We start from the raw sequence: 22,182 nt of genomic DNA, 5'->3' as shown, positions 1-22,182 counted from the left end.
ACAGAAGAGAGAAGCCAGAGGGAGATGCAAGGGGAGGAGGCCATGTCGGGACTGCCTCGGAGACTGGAGTGAAGCAGCCACAAGCCCAGGAATAAATGGGGCCATCAGAAGCTTGGGAGAAGGCCAGGCGCGGTGGCTCAAGCCTGTAATCCCAGCACTTTGGGAGGCCGAGACGGGCGGATCGCGAGGTCAGGAGATCGAGACCATCCTGGCTAACATGGTGAAACCCCGTCTCTACTAAAAAATACAAAAAACGCCGGGCGCGGTGGCTCACGCCTGTAATCCCAGCACTTTGGGAGGCTGAGGCGGGCGGATCACAAGGTCAGGAGATCGAGACCATCCTGGCTAACATGGTGAAACCCCGTCTCTACTAAAAATACAAAAAAAAATTAGCCGGGCGCGGTGGCGGGCGCCTGTGGTCCCAGCTACTCCGGAGGCTGAGGCAGGAGAATGGCGTGGGCCCGGGAGGCGGAGCTTGCAGTGAGCTGAGATCCGGCCACTGCACTCCAGCCTGGGCAACAGAGCGGCGAGACTCCGCCTCACAAAAAAAAAAAAAAAAAAAAAAAAAAAAAAAATACAAAAAACTAGCCAGGCGAGGTGGCGGGCGCCTGTAGTCCCAGCTACTTGGGAGGCTGACGCAGGAGAATGGCGTAAAACCCGGAAGGCGGAGCTTGCAGTGAGCTGAGATCGGGCCACTGCACTCCAGCCCGGGCGACAGAGCGAGACTCCGTCTCAAAAAAAAAAAAAAAAAAAAAAAAAGAAGCTTGGGAGAGTCAAGGGAGGATCGCCCTCTTAGAGCCTTTGAGGGTGTGGGCTTGCTAACCCTTTGGTTTTGGGCTTCTAGTCTCCAGAACTGTGAGATTAAAATGTCTGGCAGGGCGCAGTGGCTCATGCCTGTAATCCCAGCACTTTGGGAGGCCGAGGCAGGCAGATCATGAGGTCAGGAGATCGAGATCATCCTGGCTAACACGGTGAAACCCTGTCTCTACTAAAAATATAAAAAATTAGCCGGGCGTGGTGGCGGGCGCCTGTAGCCCCAGCTACTCGGGAGGCTAAGGCAGGAGAATGGCGTGAACCCGGGAGGCGGAGCTGGCAGTGAGCTGAGAGCCAGACACTGTACTCCAGCCTAGGCGACAAAGCAAGACTCCGTCTCAAAAAAAAAAAAAAAAAATTAGCAGGGTGTGGTGACATGACACGCACCTGTAGTCCCAGCTACTCGGGAGGCCAAAGCAGGAGAATTGCTTGAACCCAGGAGGTGGAGGTTGCAGTGAGCTGAGATTGTGCCATTGCACTCCACCCTTGGTTTCCAGAACAGCCCCTTCTCCTGGTTTCCTCTCTATCTTGCTGGCTACTCCTGCCCAGGCACTCTCACTGGGTTCCCACCCTTCATGTTGGGGTGCCCCAGGGCTCTGTCCTAGGACGTCTTCTCCTCTGTAACTACATTTGCTCCCGCAGGAATTCTATCCAGTCTCACGCCTTGAACTCCAATCTTGATGCTTAATTAGACCTCTTTTCTAAACTCCACATTCATTTATCAAACTCAACATTTCTACTTGGTTATCTAGTAGTCCTCTCAAAACGAACCTCTCTAAGACCCCCGACAGTCCCCAAAACTCAGATCTACCCAAGGCCTCCTTTGTTATCAGCTGATGGCAAATCCATCCTCCAGCTGTCAAGTCTTTTTTGATTCTCTCTCTCTCTCTGTCTCTGTCTCTCTCTCTCTCTCTGTCACACACACACACACACACACACACACACACAAAGAGCACATCTAATCCATCAGGAAATCCCGTCAAAATGTATCCCCCGACCCATCTGATCACACTAAGCAATTAACATTAACTATTTTAGGTGTCATAATGATATTGTGGTTGTTTTTCAGAGTCCTGTCTTAGAGAGAGGCACACTTAAATATTTAAAGATGATGTCTGAATTCACCTCAAAATAATGGGAAAACTCCTAGGTATATACCCGAGAGAAATGAAAACACATGTCTCCACATGAATGCTTGTAGCGCATTACTCATAGCAGCCAGAGAGTGGAAACAAATGTCCACCAACTATGAATAAACAAAATCTAGGCCGGGCGCGGTGGCTCAAGCCTGTAATCCCAGCACTTTGGGAGGCCGAGACGGGTGGATCACGAGGTCAGGAGATCGAGACCATCGTGGCTAACATGGTGAAACCCCGTCTCTACTAAAAAATACAAAAAACTAGCCGGGCAAGGTGGCGGGCGCCTGTAGTCCCAGCTACTCAGGAGGCTGAGGCAGGAGAATGGCATGAACCCGGGAGGCGGAGCTTGCAGTGAGCTGAGGTCCGGCCACTGCACTCCAGCCTGGGCGACACAGTGAGACTCCGTCTCAAAAAAATAAATAAATAAATAAATAAATAAATAAACAAAATCTAGTACATCCACATGCTATAACATGAACAAATCTTGCAAATATGCTAAGAGAAATAAACAAAAGACTAAACACTGTATGATTCTATTTATATGAGATGTTTATAACAAGCAAATCCATAGAGACATAAAGTGGATTAATGGTTACCGGGGAGAGCCATTTAGGGCTGGGGGGAAGATAAGCTGAGCTAAAGGGTATGGGGTCTCTTTGGGGGGGTGATGAAAATGTTCTGTGAATACACATACCACAAACCATTGAATTGTACACTTTAAATGGATGAACTGTGTGACATGCTAATGATATCTCAAGCTGTTATTGAAAATAATAATGGTGGCCAGGCATGGTGGTTCACACCTGTAATCCCAGCACTTTGGGAGGTCATGGCGGGTGGATCACTTGAGGTCAGGAGTTCGAGACCAGCCTGGCCAACATGGCGAAACCCTGTATTTACTAAAAATACAAAAAAAAAAAAAAAAAAAAATAGGTGGGAGTGATGGTGCATGCCTGTAATCCCAGCTACTTGGGAGGCTGAGGCAGGAGAATCGCTTGAACCTGGGACATGGAGGTTGCAGTGAGCCAAGATTACGCCACTGCACTCCAGCCTGGGTGACAGAGTGAGACTGGGTCTCAAAAAAAAAAAAAAAAAAGAGGCCGGGCACGGTGGCTCATGCCTGTAATCCCAGCACTTTGGGAGGCCGAGGCAGGCAGATGACAAGGTCAAGAGATCAAGACCATCCTGGCCAACATGATGAAACCCCATCTCTACTAAAACTACAAAAATTAGCTGGGCGTGGCGGTGCACGCCTGTAGTCCCAGCTATGTGGGAGGCTGAGGCAGGAGAATCGCTTGAACCCAGGAGACGGAGGTTGCAGTGGGTGGAGATCACACCACTGCACTCCAGCCTGGCTACAGAGGGGACTCTGTCTCAAAAAAAAAAAAAAAAGAAAAGAAAAAGAAAAAAATAATAATGGGAGAGATTTGCGAGGGGTATAAACAAAATTAGTCACAAGTTGATAACTTCAATTGTTGAAGTTGGGAGCTGTGAATGTAAGATTTACTATACTGGCCGAGCACAGTGGCTCACACCTGTAATCCCAGTAGTTTGGGAGGCTGAGGCAGTCAGATCACCTGAGGTCAGGAGTTCAAGACCACACTGGCCAACATACAGTGAAACCCCGTCTCTACCAAAAATACAAAAAATAGCTGGGCGTAGTGGCGCATGCCTGCAGTCCCAGCTACTTGGGAAGCTGAGGCAGAACAATCGCTTGAACCCAGGAGGAGGAGGTTAGAGTGAGCTGAGATCGTGCCACTGCACTCAAGCCTGGGCGACACAGCGAGACTCCATCTCTCAGAAACAAACTAAAAAGATTTACTATACTAATTTTTCTACTTGTGTACATTTTTGAAATTTTCAATAATAAAATGTTCAAAGCACTGTCTCTGAGCTGGATTACTGCAATTACCTCTTAATAGGTCGCCCTTCTTTTACCCTTCCCCACTATGGTCTGTTCTCCCCACCACTGCTAGAACGATCAGTGTAAGACGTAATTCCGATCACATTCTTTCTCTACTGAGAACCCTACCATGGCTCCCCGTTGCCTTCTGCGTAAAAGTCAACCTCCCTACAACGGCCTACAAGGCCCTGTACCATCGGGTACCCCATCCCTTCCTCTCCAACTGTGCTCCCCTCCCTCACTCTGCTCCAGCTATAGTGACCTCCGTGCTATTCCTCTAATGTGCCAGGACAGCCCATTCATTCTCAGATCACAGAAACAGTATGAGAACAGACCGATGTTGTCTTGCAAAACGAGCAAACAGGCACATGAGATCAGATACCTAGCTGCCAAACTATATTTGAGGCATTTTCGAAGAATTTAACGACCCTGATCGAGCGCAGTCAACTTTGGAGAACAGAAAATGTCTCTGAACTAGAGAAGTCCTCGCACAAGGAGTAGGGTCAGACCCCGCAGTGGAAGAGAAGGGAGGAGCAGAAACAGTCCAGCTCGCCTCCCAAGTAACCTGGGTCCTGAATCGGCCCGCCTTGGCCAGTGCTCCAGAAGCGCGCGGCAGGAACCGGCTGGGGCCCAAAACAGATGGGGGAGCCTGAACGTCCGGGGGAGTCTCGGAAGCGGCGGAACACCCACCGATAGAACCCTGTCTTTAGGGAAAAGGATCACACCTGTCAGCAAAGTCCGTCAGACGTGAGAAGGGTGGGAGCTGCGGACTGTGAATGCAGGTAGGGCCCCGGCGCTCCGAGAAAGTTCCAGTTCCGCGGTCGCCCTTTCCTTCTCCGCTATCGAAATCCCCGCTTCCGGCTTCCGGCGTCATAGCTGTCGGATCCGGAAGTAAAAACATACAAGCCCCGCCCCGGGAACACGGGAAGCCGGCGAGAAGTGCGAGGTCGCGGTAGGGCCGCATCCCGCTCCGGAGAGAAGTCTGAGTCAGCCAGGCTCTGCACGCCCGCCGAAGCTCGGTAATGATAAGCACACCGGCCACTTTGAAGGGCGTCACGGCCTACACGCCCCCTCGTCTCTCGGACGGCGGCGTCTAGCCTCGGGGCGCTCGGGCGCCCCGCCCTCTCCGGGGGAGGAGTCAAGAAGAGACTGCCCAATAGGGCCGGCTTGACCCGCGAACAGGCGAGGGTTCCCGGGGGAGCGGCGCGCCAGAAGGCCCCGCCCAGGAGCCGAGGGACAGCCCAGAGGAGGCGTGGCCACGCTGCTGGCGGAAGTGGAGCCCTCCGCGAGTGCGGGAGGCCGCCCAGGCAGGCGGGAAAACCGACAGTAGGGGCGGGGCCTGGCCTGGGCGGCGATGGGGATGCGGGAGCACTACGCGGAGCTGCACCCGTCCCCGCCGGACATTGGGGATGCGGAGCAGCGGCAGCGGGTATGGCAGGCAGCCGGCGGGCCGGCCTCCAGCGCAGGTGCCTGAGGGGCGGGGCTGGCCTGGGATGCGCGCGCACCTGCCCTGTCGCCGCCCCGCCCGCACGAGGGATGGCGGTCGAGGCCCCGCCCCGCACGCCTCGCCTGAGGCGGGTCAGCTCAGCCCAGGCGCCCGCCCCCGCCCCTGCAGATTAAATGGGCCGGCGGGGCTCAGCCCCCGGAAACGGCCGTACACTTCGGGGCTGCGAGCGCGGAGGGCGGAGGCGACGAAGCGCAGGTAACCGGGCGGGCGGGCGCCGCGCAGCCGGAGGAGCGTACTGCCCGGCGCTGCGCCGCGCGGCGGTAAAATACACGCTGTTTGTTCGAGAGGGTCTTAATCCGTTTATATTCCGCACCTCCTCTCGAGCCCCTGAGACCCCGAGAGCGAAGGGGACTTGCCGGCCGGGGTCTCCCAGCTTGGCCAGGGGAGGGCTGGAGTTGAACTCCAGCATCTGCATCACGTCCCATGGTCCAGGTCATTGTGGAGTTCCCGCTACAGTCGGGAATGAATGGTCCTGGGCGCATAATTCCGTGCCCCACAAGGATTTTACTTGGTTGTCCAGAATTGATGCTCTAGCCGGAATCCACCAATGCTTTGGGTAATTTTGTAATGTACACCCTGAATGAAGGAGAGTGTGGCTGGAGCCCAGAGCCAGCAGTTTCTAACTCATCAAGCACTCCCCAATGCCCAGCCGTTCACAAGGAGTGGCTTGGGTAATCAGGTGTCATCCCGGTGAGACCCCAGAGGAACTCTCAAGAAAAGGGCTAATTTCTCAATGCTCTCCTGTTCTTCTGCCTTGTTAACGAGCCTTTCTTCTACCAGACAGCGTCATGGCAGAGCAGGTGGCCTTGAGCCGGACCCAGGTGTGCGGGATCCTGCGGGAAGAGCTGTTCCAGGGCGATGCCTTCCATCAGTCAGATACACACATATTCATCATCATGGGTGCATCGGTGAGTCTCTCCCAGGCCCCAATCTTAAAAGCCAGGAAGTGCCTGCTCCATGCCTCAGCTTTTCCAACTAATTGTTGCAGGACCACACAGGCTCTGCTAAGTTGAGCCCCTCCTCCCGCTCCTGCTAGTGTGCCAGGATCATCCCAGCTCTACCTGATGTGCATATGTACTTGCAAGACATTTTTTTTTTTTTTTTTTTTTTTTTGGAGACGGAGATTCGCTCTGGTCGCTCAGGATGGAGTGCAGTAGCCCAATACTGGCTCACTGCAACTTCGGCCTCCTGTATTCAAGCGATTCTCCTGCCTCAGCCCCCCAAACAGCTGAGATTACAAGCATGCACCACCACACCTGGCTAATTTTTGTATTGTTAGTAGAGACGGGGTTTCACCATGTTGGTCAGGCTGGTCTCAAACTCCTGACCTTAAGTGATCCGCCCGCCTCGGCCTCCAAAAGTGCTGGGATTACAGGCGTGAGCCACTGCACCCGGCCACAGGACATTTCCGAACCCTGTGCCTAGCCTCTGAATGTAGCCCTTAGTCCTGGAGTTGCAGGTTCTGTAGGGACTGGCTAGATGGACTTCTTGGGAAAACAGGGAACGCTATTCATTCTGTGGTTTATTTTAAACCTCTTCATGCCTTAACAAATGAGTTCCAAAGGCAGGATCTGAGACCTGATCTCTGCCTCTTCACTAACACTTCAAGTTCTGTCAGTACAAACACTCAACCTTTCTTTAAACAGTATCTCTTTGCCTCAGTTTCGAAAGCCTACCAAGAAGCTCTGCCTCACCCCACCTGGCCCCAATTGTCCAGTTTGTGGAACCGCCATTTTGCACTCATAGGAAAGACCAAAGAATAGTATAGCATGAGGATTTCCGTGGGAGGGGAAGGAGGGGTGGTCCTAGGACAACCATCACCCCAGACTAGAGCACCCTCCCCTGTGTCCCATGGGGCAGTGAGACTATGCAGGGGCTGGTGGAACAAGGGCTTCATCTCAAATTACATGTGGTCTCAGTTTTCACTTTTAACCCTGGATACACTCAAGAATCTGCTCACTACTGTATGACCACCTTTGCCATTAACTTACCTTGTAACTTGAGAAGGAGCTCTATCAAAACTAGTTAGCTCTGCCACATTGTGCGCCCCTCAGTGCTGGATGAGCTCAGTGGTTCTTTGTTCACATAGACAACGCGTTGTCGCTCTTTGCCAAACCTACTCCTTGACACCTTTGTACTTCTGATCAGAACTTAGAAAAGGAGAGCCAAAAAGGAATGAGGCAGCCGAGGGAGAAGGGCTCTGCCAGTGGGAGAGTAAGGAGGGGCCATTGGCTTTTGACTCCCCGTAAGCCTGAGACCCAGGAGAGGTACTCAGGTGGAGCCCACAGTAGATTGGACTTGGCCTTATCCCCAGCCTCAGCCTGGTCTCCTCAGAAGAGCCATACCTGGCCGGGTGAGGTGGCTCACGCCTGCAATCCCAGCACTTTGGGAGGCCGAGGCAGGTGGATCACCTGAGGTCAGGAGTTTGAGACCAGCCTGGCCAACATGGCAAAACCCAGTCTCTACTAAAAATACAAAAATTGGCCAGGTGCGGTGGCTCACGTCTGTAATCCCAGCATTTTGGGAGGCCGAGGCAGGCGAATCACAAGGTCAAGAGATCGAGACCATCCTGGTCAAGATGGTGAAACCCCATCTCTACTAAAAATACAAAAATTAGCTGGGCGTGGTGGTACATGCCTGTAGTCCCAGTTACTCAGTAGGCTGAGGCAGTAGAATCGCTTGAATCAGGGAGTCAGAGGTTGCAGTGAGCTGAGATCGTGCCACTGCACTCCAGCCTGGCTACAGAGCGAGACTCTATCTCAAAACAAAAAGAAAAAGGCTGGGCGCAGTGGCTCACGCCTGTAACCCCAGCACTTTGGGAGGCCAAGGCAGGTGGATCACGAGGTCAAGAGATTGAGACCATCCTGGCTAACACGGTGAAATCCCGTCTCTACTAAATATACAAAAAATTAGCCGGGCGTGGTGGCGGGCGCCTGTAGTCCCAACTATTCGGGAGGCTGAGGCAGGAGAATGGCGTGAACCCAGGGGGCAGAGCTTGCAGTGAGCAGAGATCGCACCACTGCACTCCAGTCTGGGTAACAGAATGCGACTCCGTCTCAAAAAAAAAAAAGAAAAATAACAAAAATTAGCTAGGTGTGGTGGCACCCATCTGTAATCCCAACTACTTGGGAGGCTGAGGCAGGAAAATCGCTTGAACCCAGGAGGTGGAGTTTACAGTGAGCCAAGATGGTGCCACTGCACTCCATCCTGGGTGACCAAGTGAGTGAGACTCCATCTCAAAAAAATAAATAAAAAGAGCCATACCTTCATCGGCCACAAACCTTAACAGCTAGGACTCTGACTGTTAAGCCCTCAGTCCAAGAAGCAGACTGGAGGAGAAGGTAACTGAGGTTGCTTTCTCCTCCTTTCCCCGTCTCCACCCCGTGCTGCCACAAGGACACTGCAACAGAACAACTCAGACCATAATGATGGCTTATGACTCCAGGCCTTCAGCTCTTATTAGACACCTCATTGAGAGCATGCAAGCTTGCTGTGTGACTTGGAGCAAGTGTTTTCCTTTCCCTGAACCTCAGCATTTCGTATAGCAAATGACAGCTTTTGAAAAGAGTGCCCAGGGTCTTTAGGCTTTTCCAAGCTGATTGTGTCATTTCACTGCCTTCGCCTGTGGCCAGCTTGGGGTTGGGCAACTTCGTTTTGTTGAAATCAGTAGGGTTCCCCTTTGCTCTCTTCTGCTCTGAGAGTGACAACCTGAGGCTTTCAAAGCAGAAATAGGAAGTGCCAGCTCCAGCACTGTGGGTAGGGGACAAGGGGTCCTGTCTCTGAAGAGCCTGGTGGTTTGTTTCTTCCTCTTCCTGCTGGAGGGGGAGGTGGAAGGTGGTGTGCTCAGGCAGCACCTGGAACAGCTCCCGCTCTCAGACTCATTCTGCTCTTGATGCCTCACTCAGTGTGGGAGGTAGGCAGGGTGGCACTTGAGGGCACACGATCCTAGAATGTGCTGCTCCAGGAAAGCAGCCCATTCTCCATTCATTCAGCAGACAGCGATTGGGTACTTCTGGGCCACAGCAGCCAGTGCCTGCCCTCCTCATGGGACCTATGTGTTATTGTGGCCAGGAAACCATGGCAAGTAAGCAGACGAGCAAGAGCACAGGCTGGCGTGTGTTTCAGAAGATACACGTGGGCCATGTGTCCCCAGCCCCCCAGAGCACATAGATCCCACGAGGAGGGCCTGGAGAGCACCCACACAGAAGGAAGAGCAAATGCCCGGAGCCCCAAGTTGGGAACAAGCTCAGCATGACCTAGAAACTGAAAGCAGGCAAGTGGCTGGCAGACCCACAGCCTGGGCAAGCGGGACACCCTGGGGCAGGCTGGACCCACGTGGCCTTCCTCTGTCCCTTCCTCCTCCCTGGCCAGCTTACCTCACACTTGCGCACACACCCAGCTTCCTTCCTGGGGGCCCTGATGGCACCTCAGAGTTACCAAGTGGGCCACTTCCCGCTTTCTCAGGACTCCCACCCCTACCATAAAGGGAGCCGAGGTACTTACTGTCCCCTTCCAGAAAGCTCTGGCCTTGTAGACCAGTGTGCACCTGGAACAGCATCTTTCCCCACCTGATGGGACCTCGATGAGGCCGGAGAGCCTCACAGGGGGTGAGAGGAAGAGACTGGGACTGAGAGTCTGCGGGGTATTCACCTCTCTGGGCCTTAGTTTCCTCACCTGGATCACAAGGGCCATGGGCTTGGGCTTGATGGGCATTCAGGACGCATACCCATGATGGGCCTGTGTGAGGGATGACCCAGCGGCCCCCGCCCCCGCTTTCCTCCGAACTTTTCTGGGCTGACTTCCCCATTGGTCTGATAAGATTTTTGCTGTGTCATGATGATGTTGGCACTTCCCCAAAGCCCCGGTGACTCATGAGCCCCTGGGTATAGGAGGGAGGCCCTTTTGTTGGTTTTTCAGCTGAACTAACTCAGCAGCCCCCAGATTCTCTGGCCCCAGTGGCCAGGAACCAACTGGGTCCCTGCCAAGGCCCAGGGCTCCACCCAGGGAGTCTGGGCAGGTCCTTGAACCCAGTGACCCTTGGGGATGGGATGGCCCACCCTTGCTGGCCCTCCAGCAGGCATTGCACTCTACCATGAAACCCTCATGCCAAGACAAGGGCTGCAGCGATTTGGGTTTATAAAACAGACAGGTCATGTCCCAGGTCCCTTTGCCCTGGCCTAGCCAGACATCGGTAGCTGGAGATCTTCATCATGTCTTGCTTCTGCTAAGTCACCTTGTGTCCTTGGGCAGATCCCTCCCTTGCTGTGGTCCTCAGGAGAGAGGAGGGCACGGGGAAGAGGAGAAGCTCCCAACTGCTTTTCACTAAGGACCCCTTGAATTGCCCGCACCCATGTGGTGCGAGTAGACTCCTGACCAAGCTGTCAGGTTTCCCGATGTTTTTTCGTGTTTGTTCCTCCAGAAAATCCCACTAGAGCATCACAGCCAGCTGGGAGGGCAGGGCTACCCCTGAGCCCTCAGGAGAGCAGCTCAGTCCGGCTCAGCTTAGCTTAGCTTAGCTCCCCATAACCATGGGAGGGAGCGGCCTGCCTTCCCCCACCCCTGCTGTCCTCCGACTTACCTCACCTCGCCTCTCAGGTGACTTGGAGCCCAGCAGACAGTCGGTTGCAGAGGCTGAGCTGAAACAAGGTGAGCAGGTTCAATCTGCAGTTAATCCCAAAGGGAGCGGCAGAAACAAACAGCCTGGAGCGTGGGGCTGCTGTGACTCAGCAGACCAGTCCACTGCCACCAGTACCTTTCTGGAGTCTGTCCCGATGCCTCCCAATCTTCTGGAATTTGGTCATGAGCAAACATGACCTGCTTTGGGTGAGGCTTAGAGGTATTTGCAGGCTGTGGTTCTTACTGTTTATTTCAGGGTCCAGTTCCCAGCAAGCTGGTCCTTTCTGTGTGTGGGGCCAACCGTGACTTGATGTGACATGGGCAGTGTTCCCCTCCCCAGCCCCACTGATGGCAGGGTGCTGTGAGGAGCTGAGTGGAGGAGCTCCTACCCCAAGGTGAGGGGTCGTCTGCTGGACTTTGAAGGATGCAGCAGTGAGAGGTCCATGTGGCTGCAGTCCTGGCACTGAGCTCACCTGAAGAGGGTCAGAAGCGGAGCAGGACCCCTGAAGAGCGCAAGCACACAAGGAACCCACACCATAGCAATTTCCCTCCTGGAAGCCCTCTGGTGGCTTCCTAACCGCCTGGCTCTGGGTGGGTGCATTTGTCCTGGTGGCATGGCCCCCATTCTGTAATGGTTTGCAGAAATGGACCCATCCATGGTTGCAGTGCCTGATCACTTTGAAGAGCGTGTCTTCTTTTTTCGTGAGATGGAGTCTTGCTGTCATCCAGGCTGGAGTTTGGTGGCGCGATCTGGGCTCACAGCAACCTCCGTCTCCCGGATTCAAGCGATTCTCTTGCCTCGGCCTCCCGAGTAGCTGGGATCCCAGGTGCCCGCCGCCACGCCCGGCTAGTTTTTGTTTGTTTGTTTGAGATGGAGTCTTGTTCTTTCACCAGGCTGGAGTGCGGTGGCGTGATCTTGGCTCACTGCAGTCTCCACTGCCGGGGTTCAAGCACTTCCCCTGCCTCAGCCTCCCGAGTACCTGGGACTACAGGCGCGCACTGCCACACCCGGATAATTGTATTTTAGTAGAAATGGAGTTTCACCATGTTTGCCAGGCTGGTCTCGAACTCGTGACCTCAGGTGATCCACCCTCCTCCGCCTCCCAAAGTGCTGGGATTACAGACGTGAGCCACCACACCCAGACTATTAGTTTTTTTTTTTGTTTTTTTTTTTTTTTTGAGACGGAGTCTCGCTCTGTCGCCTGGGCTGGAGTGCAGTGGCCGGATCTCAGCTCACTGCAAGCTCCGCCTCCCGGGTTCCCGCCATTCTCCTGCCTCAGCCTCCCGAGTAGCTGGGACTACAGGCGCCCGCCAGCTCGCCCGGCTAGTTTTTTGTATTTTGTAGTAGAGACGGGGTTTCACCGCATTAGCCAGGATGGTCTCGATCTCCTGACCTCGTGATCCGCCCGTCTCGGCCTCCCAAAGTGCTGGGATTACAGGCTTGAGCCACCGCGCCCGGCCGACTATTAGTTTTTACTGTGTTTTAATGAAATATATGTCATGGGCCGGGCATGGTGGCTCACGCCTATAATCCCAACACTTTGGGCGGCCACAGCAGCTGGATCACAAGGTCAGGAGTTCGAGACCAGCCTGGCCAACATGGGGAAACCCCATCTCTAGTAAAAATACAAAAATTAGCAGGGTATGGTGGCAGGTGCCTGGAGTCCCAGCTACTCAGGAGGCTGAGACAGGAGAATCACTTGAACCCGGGAGGTGGAGATTTCAGTGAGCCGAGATGGCACCACTGCACTCCAGCCTGGCCGGCAGAGTGAGACTCCATCTCAAAAAAAAAAGAAAAGAAAATATATGTCATGAAGAACACGAATGGTGCAGGTCTAGCTTGTTGATGACTTTTCACAAACTCAGCACAGCCACAGAAACTGCTCCTAGATCAAGAAACAGAATATGCTCTGCACCCAGGAAGCCCTCTCACCTGGGGCCCTCACAGTCACTGGCCCCCAAAGGGTGATTTCTGACCCACTGCCCACCCTCCGCTTCATTGTTGGTTTTCTCGCCCTCTTTTGTTGGTGTACAAATCTTTTTTTTTTTTTTTTTTTTTTTGAGACGGAGTCTCGCTGTGTCGCCCAGGCTGGAGTGCAGTGGCCGGATCTCAGCTCACTGCAAGCTCCGCCTCCCGGGTTCCCGCCATTCTCCTGCCTCAGCCTCTCGAGTAGCTGGGACTACAGGCGCCGCCACCTCGCCCGGCTAGTTTTTTTTATATTTTTAGTAGAGACGGGGTTTCACCGGGTTAGCCAGGATGGTCTCGATCTCCTGACCTTGTGATCCGCCCGTCTTGGCCTCCCAAAGTGCTGGGATTACAGGCTTGAGCCACCGCGCCCGTCCTGGTGCGCAAATCTTAACTGTACAATTGGCTCTACACCCTCATCACAATAAAAGCCATTGTCATCTCCCCAGAAAGTTCCTGGGTACCCATTCCCAACCAGCCTGCCCCTGTGCCAGGCAACTGCTGATCTGATTTCTGTCACAATGGATTGGTTTTGCCTATTCCAGAACTCCGTGTGAGGGAGCTCGCAGAGGATTACATCTCTGATGCTGTGATTTCCCAGTGTTGCTGAGTAGTATCCATTGTATGAATGCACAGTTTGCTGGGTCACGTGTTAATTCAAGTGTTTGACATGTTTCCAGTTTGGGGCCGCTATGAACTAAGGCTGCTGTGACCATTCGTGTGCAGGTCTTTGTGTAGACTTGCGCTTTCATTTCTCTTGGGTAGGTCACATGCTACGTGTGTGTTTCACTTGATCAGAGGCTTGCAGACTGTTGGGGAGCACCCGTACCACCTCACAGTTCAACCTTAGCTGTTTTCATTTTCTTGCCTTACTGCACTTCTCTTGTTCCTGATTGCATAAAGGAATTATTAATATTTCAACATTTCCCATAAGTGTGATGCTTATAGTATTTGTAAGGATGATGGTTTTGGGCGTTTTTATTGTTTGTTTTTTTGTTTGTTTGTTTTTTGAGACGAAGTCTAGCTTTGTTGCCCAGGCTACAGTGGTGCGATGTTGGCTCACTCCAACCTCTGCATCCTGGGTTCAAGCGATTCTCCTGCCTCAGCCTCCTGAATAGCTGGGATTACAGGCATACATCACCACGCCCAGCTAAGTTTTGTATTTTTAGTAGAAATGGGGTTCCACCACATTGGTCAGGCTGATCTCAAACTCCTGACCTCAAGCAATGCCCTGCCTTGGCCTCCCAAAGTGCTGCGATTACAGGCGTGAGCCACCGCGCCCAGCCGTAATGGTATTTTATAGATGCCCTTTATCAAGTTAATGAAGTTCCCTTGTATTCCTCCTCTGATAAGAGTTTTATCATGAATAGGTAATTTCTGAAACACTTTATCTACATTTGTTGGGTTAAGCAAGATTGCTAGATTTAAACATCAAAATAGCAGTAAGCAGAGAGTTCTTAGAGGTTTTTTTTTTGATCTCCTAATACAGTGAATTTCAATGATTGATTTTTTCCTATGTTAATATCAAACCAACTTTTTATTTACAGAATAAACCCCATTTGGCTGTGATGTGTTACCGGTTTTAACATTGCAGGGTTTGCTTTGCTGATGTTTTCTTTCTTTTTTTTTAAAGAGACAGGGTTAGTGGGGCACAGTGGCTCGTGCCTGTAATCCCAACACTTTGGGAGGCTGAGGCGGGCAGATCACTTGAGCCCAAGAGTTCAAGACCAGCCTGGGCAACATGGGGAAACCCTGTCTCTACAAAAAATACAAAAAACTAGCTGGGTGTTTTGGCATGTACCTTTCAGTCCCAGCTACTCTAGAGGCTGAGGTGGGAGGATTGCTTGAGCCCAGGAGGCAGAGGTTGCAGTGAACTGAGATTGTGCCACTGCACTCCAGCCTAGATGACAGAGTAAGACCATGTCTTAAAAAGGGGGGGGGGGCAAAAAAGAAAAACTCCTGGGTTCAAGCAATCCTCCCACCTTGGTATCCCAAAGTGCTGGGGTGTGTGAGCTGTGCCCAGCCTGCTGATATTTCGTGTGGGATTTCTGCATCTGCATGTGTGTGTGAATGAGGCGTGTGGGTTTTCCCATGTGCCTTTCTCATCAGGTTTCCATACCAAAGCTCTGTAGGCCCCATAAAGTAGCTTGGGAAGTGTTCCCCTTTCTTCCTTCTGCAGGAAGAGTTTGCTTCAGGCTGGAATTCTCTTGTGCTTGCATTTTGGTAGAACCCACTGGCAACACTCTATGCGAGGGGGTGGTTTATGTAGGAAGATTTGTGGCCATTGCCCCCTCTCAGGTCCATTGCTCTGTTTTTTGTTTGTTTGAGATGGAGTTTCGTTCTTGTAGCCCAGGCTGGAGTGCAATGTCCTGATCTTGTCTCACCGCAACCTCCACCTCCCAGGTTCAAGCAGTTCTCCTGCCTCAGCCTCCTGGGTAGCTGGGATTACAGGCATGGGCCACCATGCCCAGCCAATTTTGTATTTTTAGTAGAGACGGGGTTTCTCCATGTTAGTCAGGCTGGTCTTGAACTCCTGACCTCAAGTGATCCGTCTGCCTCGGCCTTCCACAGTGCTGGGACTATAGGCGTGAGCCACCGTGCCTGGCTGTTTGGTTGTTTTCTTGTTTTTTGTTTTTTGTTTTTCGAGACGGAGTTGCACTCTCGTTGCCCAGGCTGAGGTGCAGTAGTGCAATCTTGGCTCACTGCAACCTCCACCTCCCGGGTTCAAGTGATTCTTCTACCTCAGCCTCCCGAGTAGCTGGGATTACAGGCATGCGCCACCTTGCCCAGCTAATTTTTGTATTTTTAGTAGAGATGGGGTTTCATCATGTTGGCCAGGATGGTCTCAATCTCTTGACCTCATGATCCACCTGCCTCGGCCTCCTAAAGTGCTGGGATTACAGGTATGAGCCACCGCCCCCAGCCTGTTTCTTTTTTTATGGAATCTCGCTCTTTTGCCCAGGCTGGAGTGCAGTGGTGTAATCTCGGCTCACTGCAACCTCCACCTCTGGGTTTCAAGCAATTCTCCTGCCTCAGCCTCCCAAGTAGCTGGGATTACAGGCTTTATTTATTACAGGGATTATTAGCCACCACACCTGGCTGATTTTTCTGTTTTAGTAGAGACGGTGTTTTGCCAGTTGGCCAGGCTGATCTCAAACTCCTGACCTCAGGTGATCCGCCTTGGCCTCCCAAAGTGCTGGATTATAGGCGTGAGCCACTGTGCCCAGCCCCATTGGTCTGTTTTAGTAGGTTGGATTTTTCTAGAAATTTGTCCATCTCATCTAGGTTGTCAGACATGGAATAAAATTCATAAAACCCTCTCTTGTTTCCTGTCTGGGGTTTTGTCTTATTGTACCAGTTGTTTATGCCCTTTTAAAAAAAGCAGCCATGCCAGACGGTTGTCTGTTTCTATTAGTCTTTTTCAAACACCAGCTTCCGGCTTCGTTCATCTTTTCTTTGGGTTAGCTTTTCATTTTATTAATTTTACTTGTCATTATTTCCTTCCTTGTAATTTGGCTTGCAATTCTATGCTTTTTCTCACCTTTTTTTTTTTAATTTTTGGAGATGGAGTCTCACTGTTGTCACCCAGGCTGAAGTGCACTGGCACAATCTCAGCTTACTGCAGCCTCCGCCTCCCAGTTCAAGTGATTCTCCTGCCTCAGCCTCCTGAGTAACTGGGATTGCAGGTGCCCACCACCACACCTGGCTAATTTTTGTATTTTTAATAGAGATGGGGTTTTGCCACATTGGCTGATCTTGAACTCCTGACTTCAGGTGATCTACCCACCTCGGCCTCCCAAACTGCTGGGATTATTTGTGTGAGCCACTGCGCCTGGCCCTTTTTCTCACTTCTTAAGTGAAATGCTTAGCTCCTTATTTTTGAGCCACTCTTTTGCTAATGTAAGCATTTGAGGTCATATCTCACAAATTTGGGTACATGATACTTCTGTCGTCCCTTAGTTCTACTGAATTGAATTTTCAGGTTTTCTTCTGGAACACAGGAGATGCGTTTATGCCTTCTGGGTCAGGGGTGGAGGGCTGGCACAGGCTTGAATCTCGGGGCTCTTCTGTCTGTATATTAGGCAAGACAGATATGCTTATGGCCCAGTAGTGATCCTGAGTAGTGCCCGGATCACCAAGAGTGGAGGATGATGTATGTAGGTTGTGTCCCCAGCCACTTCTAACCACACACCTATTCCCTCTGCCACAGGGTGACCTGGCCAAGAAGAAGATCTACCCCACCGTCTGGTAAGTGTGTCCCCCCACTGCCCTTGTGACCTCCCGCCAGGGACAGGCCTGGTCCTGCCCTGCCTGCACTGGTTACGGCTGTTCTGCCCTCAGGTGGCTGTTCCGGGATGGCCTTCTGCCCGAAAACACCTTCATCGTGGGCTACGCCCGCTCCCGCCTCACAGTGGCTGACATCCGCAAACAGAGTGAGCCCTTCTTCAAGGTGGGTGGCCTCAGGGCCTCCCCCGGCCTGGTTCTGCCCTCTCTGCCAGCCCCCAGCATGGCCAGCTTCGGGTGGCCACCAGGGTACCTCCCCCCATCCCATCCCGGGATGCTCTCCTCGCCTCCTGCCCCGCCCCCCCCCCCCCCCGCTCTTGTACTTCCTTGAGACCCCCATTAACCAGCTCCGTGACCAGGACTCACGGGTCCTATCCTGTTGTGCTCTGCTGCGTTTTCTCTGCCAATCACAGTTAGGTGTCATGATTTTGGAGAGAGAACTTTCTCCAGTGTATTTCTCCCAGGTCAAAATGTCCTGAAATCTGGCCTGTGTCCTAAGGCACAAGGGTCCCAGCCTGGGACAGTGTCTGTGCTGCCTGCTTTGGCCTCCCTCCCTCTGGATGTGCAGAGCTGCTGAGATGGGGCTGAACCCAGTGTGGGACGGGGACACTGACTTCTGAGGGCACCCTCCCTGGGCCTCCAGGGAAGACCCTCCACTTCCCTGGGACAGAACACACACGAACTCCAAGACAGGGGCTGACATCTGTCTCTGTCTGTCCGTCCGTGTCTCCCAGGCCACCCCAGAGGAGAAGCTCAAGCTGGAGGACTTCTTTGCCCGCAACTCCTATGTGGCTGGCCAGTACGATGATGCAGCCTCCTACCAGCGCCTCAACAGCCACATGAATGCCCTCCACCTGGGGTCACAGGCCAACCGCCTCTTCTACCTGGCCTTGCCCCCCACTGTCTATGAGGCTGTCACCAAGAACATTCACGAGTCCTGCATGAGCCAGATGTAAGGCTTGTCCTTGCCCTCCCTTCCTGCCTCCCAGGCTGGCCCAGGCAGTACTCCCCACCGCAATTGTGTCCGCGGCCAGGGATCTAGGCAGCCTGTCTGTCCCCTGCAGCATCCATGGTGCCGGGGCCATCCCCACCGGGACCACAAGGTGGCAGCATCGCTCCACGAAACGCTCACCACCTGCCTGCTCTGCTTCCCCAAAGGCCCGGCCAGGCCGCAGGGTGGCAGCCTCGCTCCGCGAGTGCAGCATGGCCCGCGCTGGGTGGTTTCCCAACCCAGGCAGAGGCTCTTGTTTTCTGGCTGGCTTTGAATGCAGGGGTAGAAAAGCAAGGGTCCCCTTCTCATTTTCAAACCAATGAGGAAGCCATGCCTTGGACGCCTCCTTCTTCTGCTCCCTTATGGGCCTTCAGGCTACTCCGACCCACTGGGGACCCAGCATGAGGCAGGAGGGGAACGGGCCCCCGGCAGCATGCCAGCAACACCACCCTGACACCCAGGGTAGGAAGGCTTCCCGGAAGGTGTTGAGCCAGAGGGTCACCTGGGAACACAAGGCAGGGGAGGTGGCCATGGAGGTGAGGAGTTTCTGACCCCTACTCCCCTGGGAGGGCATCTGAATGATGCAGCTCTGACCCTCACTCCCTGAAGAGGGGTTCAACGGGGTAACACAGCTCCGGGCTCCTAGCAGAGGCTGGAACCGCATCATTGTGGAGAAGCCCTTTGGGAGGGACCTGCAGAGCTCCGATAGGCTGTCCAACCACATCTCCTCCCTGTTCCGCGAGGACCAGATCTACCGCATCGACCACTACCTGGGCAAGGAGATGGTGCAAAACCTCATGGTGCTGAGGTAGGGCCAAGCCCTGGCTGGGGGACCAGGGTGGGGGTGGTGCTCAGGGGCCTCACCTGGCCCACTGCCTCCCCGAGGACGTATTCCTCCAGAACTTGGACAAGGGTGACCCCTCCCATGTGGCCCTTGCACCACAGAGGACCAAGGGCGGTTCCTCCACCTTGCCCCTCCCCGCAGATTTGCCAACAGGATCTTCGGCCCCATCTGGAACCGGGACAACATCGCCTGCGTGATCCTCACCTTCAAGGAGCCCTTTGGCACTGAGGGTCGCGGGGGCTATTTCGATGAATTTGGGATCATCCGGTGAGAGCTCTTCCCCTCTCCTGGGAGGCTGGCACAGGGTGGCAGAGCCAGTAACCCTGCAGGGCTGCCCTTCCCTGTCTTGGGGGAGCTCCTCCTCACCATGCAGTTCAAAACCTGAGTATCTGAGCTGTCAGACGGGGCTGGAAAGGACTGGACCCCTACTCAGCCAAGCACCCCAGGGTTTCATGATTCAGTGACAGCATCACCATGTCCTTCCTTGATTTAAGGGGGCCTAGAAGACAAGGGGGACCAGGAAGTGAGTCTTGCAGCTTGTCACTAGGCAGCCTTGTTTGGGGCCCCCACGCCCTTGAATCAGGTGAACAGGGCCAGGAGCTAAGGCGAGCCCTGGCCTCTTCTGTCCCCAGGGACGTGATGCAGAACCACCTCCTGCAGATGCTGTGTCTGGTGGCCATGGAGAAGCCCGCCTCCACCAACTCGGATGACGTCCGTGATGAGAAGGTGGGGGATGTACCCCAGTCCCCAGGACAATGCCCCGTCGTGGGCCCATCTGTGACGAGGCACTGAGCAGGGGTGTGCATGTAGAGCAAGTGTCCTCAACCCCAGATAAGTCACCAGCTCTGAGCACAGCTTGTCCTCCCAGAGGTGACCTGGACTGGCAGTCACGAAGCCCAAGTTGTCATGTCCCAGGTCTGACAGTCACTATGTGACCAGGGAGGACCATTGCCTCTCTGGGCCTCAGCTTATCCATCAGAATAGACTTGAGATGGACCAGGGTGGTCCTGAAGGGCCCTCAGGGAGGGGCCCTGAGCTGGGCCTCTGGCAAGGTGAGCAGAGCCAAGCAGGGGCCTTCTCCTGCCCTGAGGGCTGCGCATCTGTGGCCAGAGTCATCCCTGCACCCCAGCTCAACACCCAAGGGGCCCATTCTCTCCCCTGGCTTTCTCCCAGGTCAAGGTGTTGAAATGTATCTCAGAGGTGCAGGCCAACAATGTGGTCCTGGGTCAGTACGTGGGGAACCCCGATGGAGAGGGCGAGGCCACCAAAGGGTACCTGGACGACCCCACGGTGCCCCACGGGTCCACCACTGCCACTTTTGCAGCCGTCGTCCTCTATGTGGAGAATGAAAGGTGGGATGGTAGGTGACGCCTTCAAGGCCCAGCAAGGCGGAACTGGGCATGCCCTCGGGAGACCCCCCTCGCTGGGGTCACACCCGCTTGCTGCTGGGCAGGGGAGCCAGCCGTGCGGGACACGGGACCCTGCTACAGTTGCTTTCACGTTCGCCTGTGTGGGCACTGGAGCTCCCGCTGAGACACTCACGCCCTGATCCACACCCCGAGAGCTGGTACTGAGGCTGCCCTTTCCGCCACGCAGGAGTGCCCTTCATCCTGCGCTGCGGCAAGGCCCTGAACGAGCGCAAGGCTGAGGTGAGGCTGCAGTTCCATGATGTGGCCGGCGACATCTTCCACCAGCAGTGCAAACGCAACGAGCTGGTGATCCGCGTGCAGCCCAACGAGGCCGTGTACACCAAGATGATGACCAAGAAGCCGGGCATGTTTTTTAACCCCGAGGAGTCGGAGCTGGACCTGACCTACGGCAACAGATACAAGGTGCCCCACAGAGAAGGAGCAGCGTGGAGGGTGGGGGGTCTGGACCCGGGGGACTCAGCATGGTGGCAGGCAGTGACATGAGTGACACCCTCTCCCTCACAGAACGTGAAGCTCCCTGACGCCTACGAGCGCCTCATCCTGGACGTCTTCTGCGGGAGCCAGATGCACTTCGTGCGCAGGTGAGGCCCAGATGCCGGCCCCTGCGTGCCTGTGGGGAATGGGGTGGCCTTTGCCCTCCCTCCTTCCCTGTGTGCCAGCCTCCCAAGCCCCACACCATGTACCCTCAGCGACGAGCTCCGGGAGGCCTGGCGTATTTTCACCCCACTGCTACACCAGATCGAGCTGGAGAAGCCCAAGCCCATCCCCTACCTTTATGGCAGGTGAGGAAAGGGTGGGGTCTGGGGACAGAGCCCAGAGGGCAGGGGCGGAGTGAGGGCAGAGCTGCCTCATGCCTCTCCTCCACCCGTCACTCTCTAGCCGAGGCCCCATGGAGGCAGATGAGCTGATGAAGAGAGTGGGTTTCCAGTATGAGGGCACCTACAAGTGGGTGAACCCCCACAAGCTCTGAGCCGTGGGCGCCCACCTCCACCCTCGCCATGGCCACCCTCCTTCCCGCCGCCCAACCCTGAGTCGGGAGGACTCTGGGACCATTGGCCTCAGCTGCACATTCCTGGCCCTGGGCTCCGGCCACCCTGGCCCGCCCCTCGCTGCTGCCACTACCCGAGCCCAGCTACATTCCTCAGCTGCCAAGCACTCGAGACCATCCTGGCCCCTCCAGACCCTGCCTGAGCCCAGGAGCTGAGCCACCTCCTCCACTCACTCCAGCCCAACAGAAGGAAGGAGGAGGGTGCCTATTCGTCTGTCCCAGAGCTTCTCGGTCACTGGGGCTCGCTCCTGAGTGGGACCTGGGGCAGGAGGGAGGGACGAAGGGGAGGAAAGGGGCGAGCGCCCACGTGAGAGAACCTGCCTGTGGCCTTGCCTGCCAGCCTCAGTGCCACTTGACATTCCTCGTCACCAGCAACATCTCGAGCCCCCTGGATGTCCCCTGTCCCACCAACTCTGCACTCCATGGCCACGCTGTGCCACCCATAGGCAGCCTCCCTGTTACAAGAAAAGCAGAAGCAGCAGCTGGGACTCCTCCCAACCTCAATCCCCTGCCATTAAATCCGCAAACAGCCCCTCCTGTCCCCTTGTCATTTGCTTCCCTGAGGACCCATTTCCTCGTCCCACTCCCTGAGTCACCCGGGTACTTCCTCTGTGGCCTCCCCACCTTGGGCTCCTCACCCC

General features: G+C 54.4%; 2 protein-coding genes across 11 annotated transcripts in view; one reads left to right on the top strand and one right to left on the bottom strand.

Annotated features, from left to right (window-relative positions):
* Nucleotides 1-4,774, bottom strand: part of IKBKG (inhibitor of nuclear factor kappa B kinase regulatory subunit gamma) — a 28,586-nt gene extending 23,812 nt beyond the window's left edge. For all 4 annotated transcript variants that reach the window (XM_030934426.1, XM_030934427.1, XM_010369228.2 and 1 more), the window contains exon 1: nt 4,581-4,774. The gene's annotated coding sequence lies outside the window, so the exon portion shown is untranslated. The remainder of the gene's footprint in view (nt 1-4,580) is intronic.
* On the top strand, nt 4,763-22,073 carry G6PD (glucose-6-phosphate dehydrogenase). 7 transcript variants are annotated; one of them, XM_010369231.2, is made up of 13 exons: nt 4,763-4,874; nt 6,143-6,270; nt 17,155-17,192; nt 17,286-17,394; nt 17,963-18,180; nt 18,869-19,027; nt 19,205-19,330; nt 19,696-19,789; nt 20,237-20,423; nt 20,660-20,895; nt 20,998-21,074; nt 21,183-21,275; nt 21,373-22,073. In XM_010369231.2, the coding sequence occupies exons 2-13, from the start codon at nt 6,151-6,153 to the stop codon at nt 21,461-21,463; spliced, it is 1,548 nt and encodes a 515-aa protein (XP_010367533.1). In that variant the 5' UTR covers nt 4,763-4,874; nt 6,143-6,150; the 3' UTR covers nt 21,464-22,073. The 7 variants fall into 7 exon arrangements, with proteins under 7 accessions (XP_010367533.1, XP_010367531.1, XP_030790280.1 ...); XM_010369229.2 differs by having other exon boundaries at nt 18,866-19,027; XM_030934420.1 differs by lacking the exon at nt 4,763-4,874 and adding an exon at nt 5,072-5,321 and having other exon boundaries at nt 18,866-19,027.
* The last annotated feature ends 109 nt before the right edge of the window (nt 22,074-22,182 follow it).

Source organism: Rhinopithecus roxellana, chromosome 7 (genome assembly GCF_007565055.1).
Source record: "Rhinopithecus roxellana isolate Shanxi Qingling chromosome 7, ASM756505v1, whole genome shotgun sequence".
Taxonomy (NCBI): domain Eukaryota; kingdom Metazoa; phylum Chordata; class Mammalia; order Primates; family Cercopithecidae; genus Rhinopithecus; species Rhinopithecus roxellana.
The sequence above is the reverse complement of the archived record's forward strand: the minus strand, read 5'-3'. Positions and strand labels throughout refer to the sequence as shown.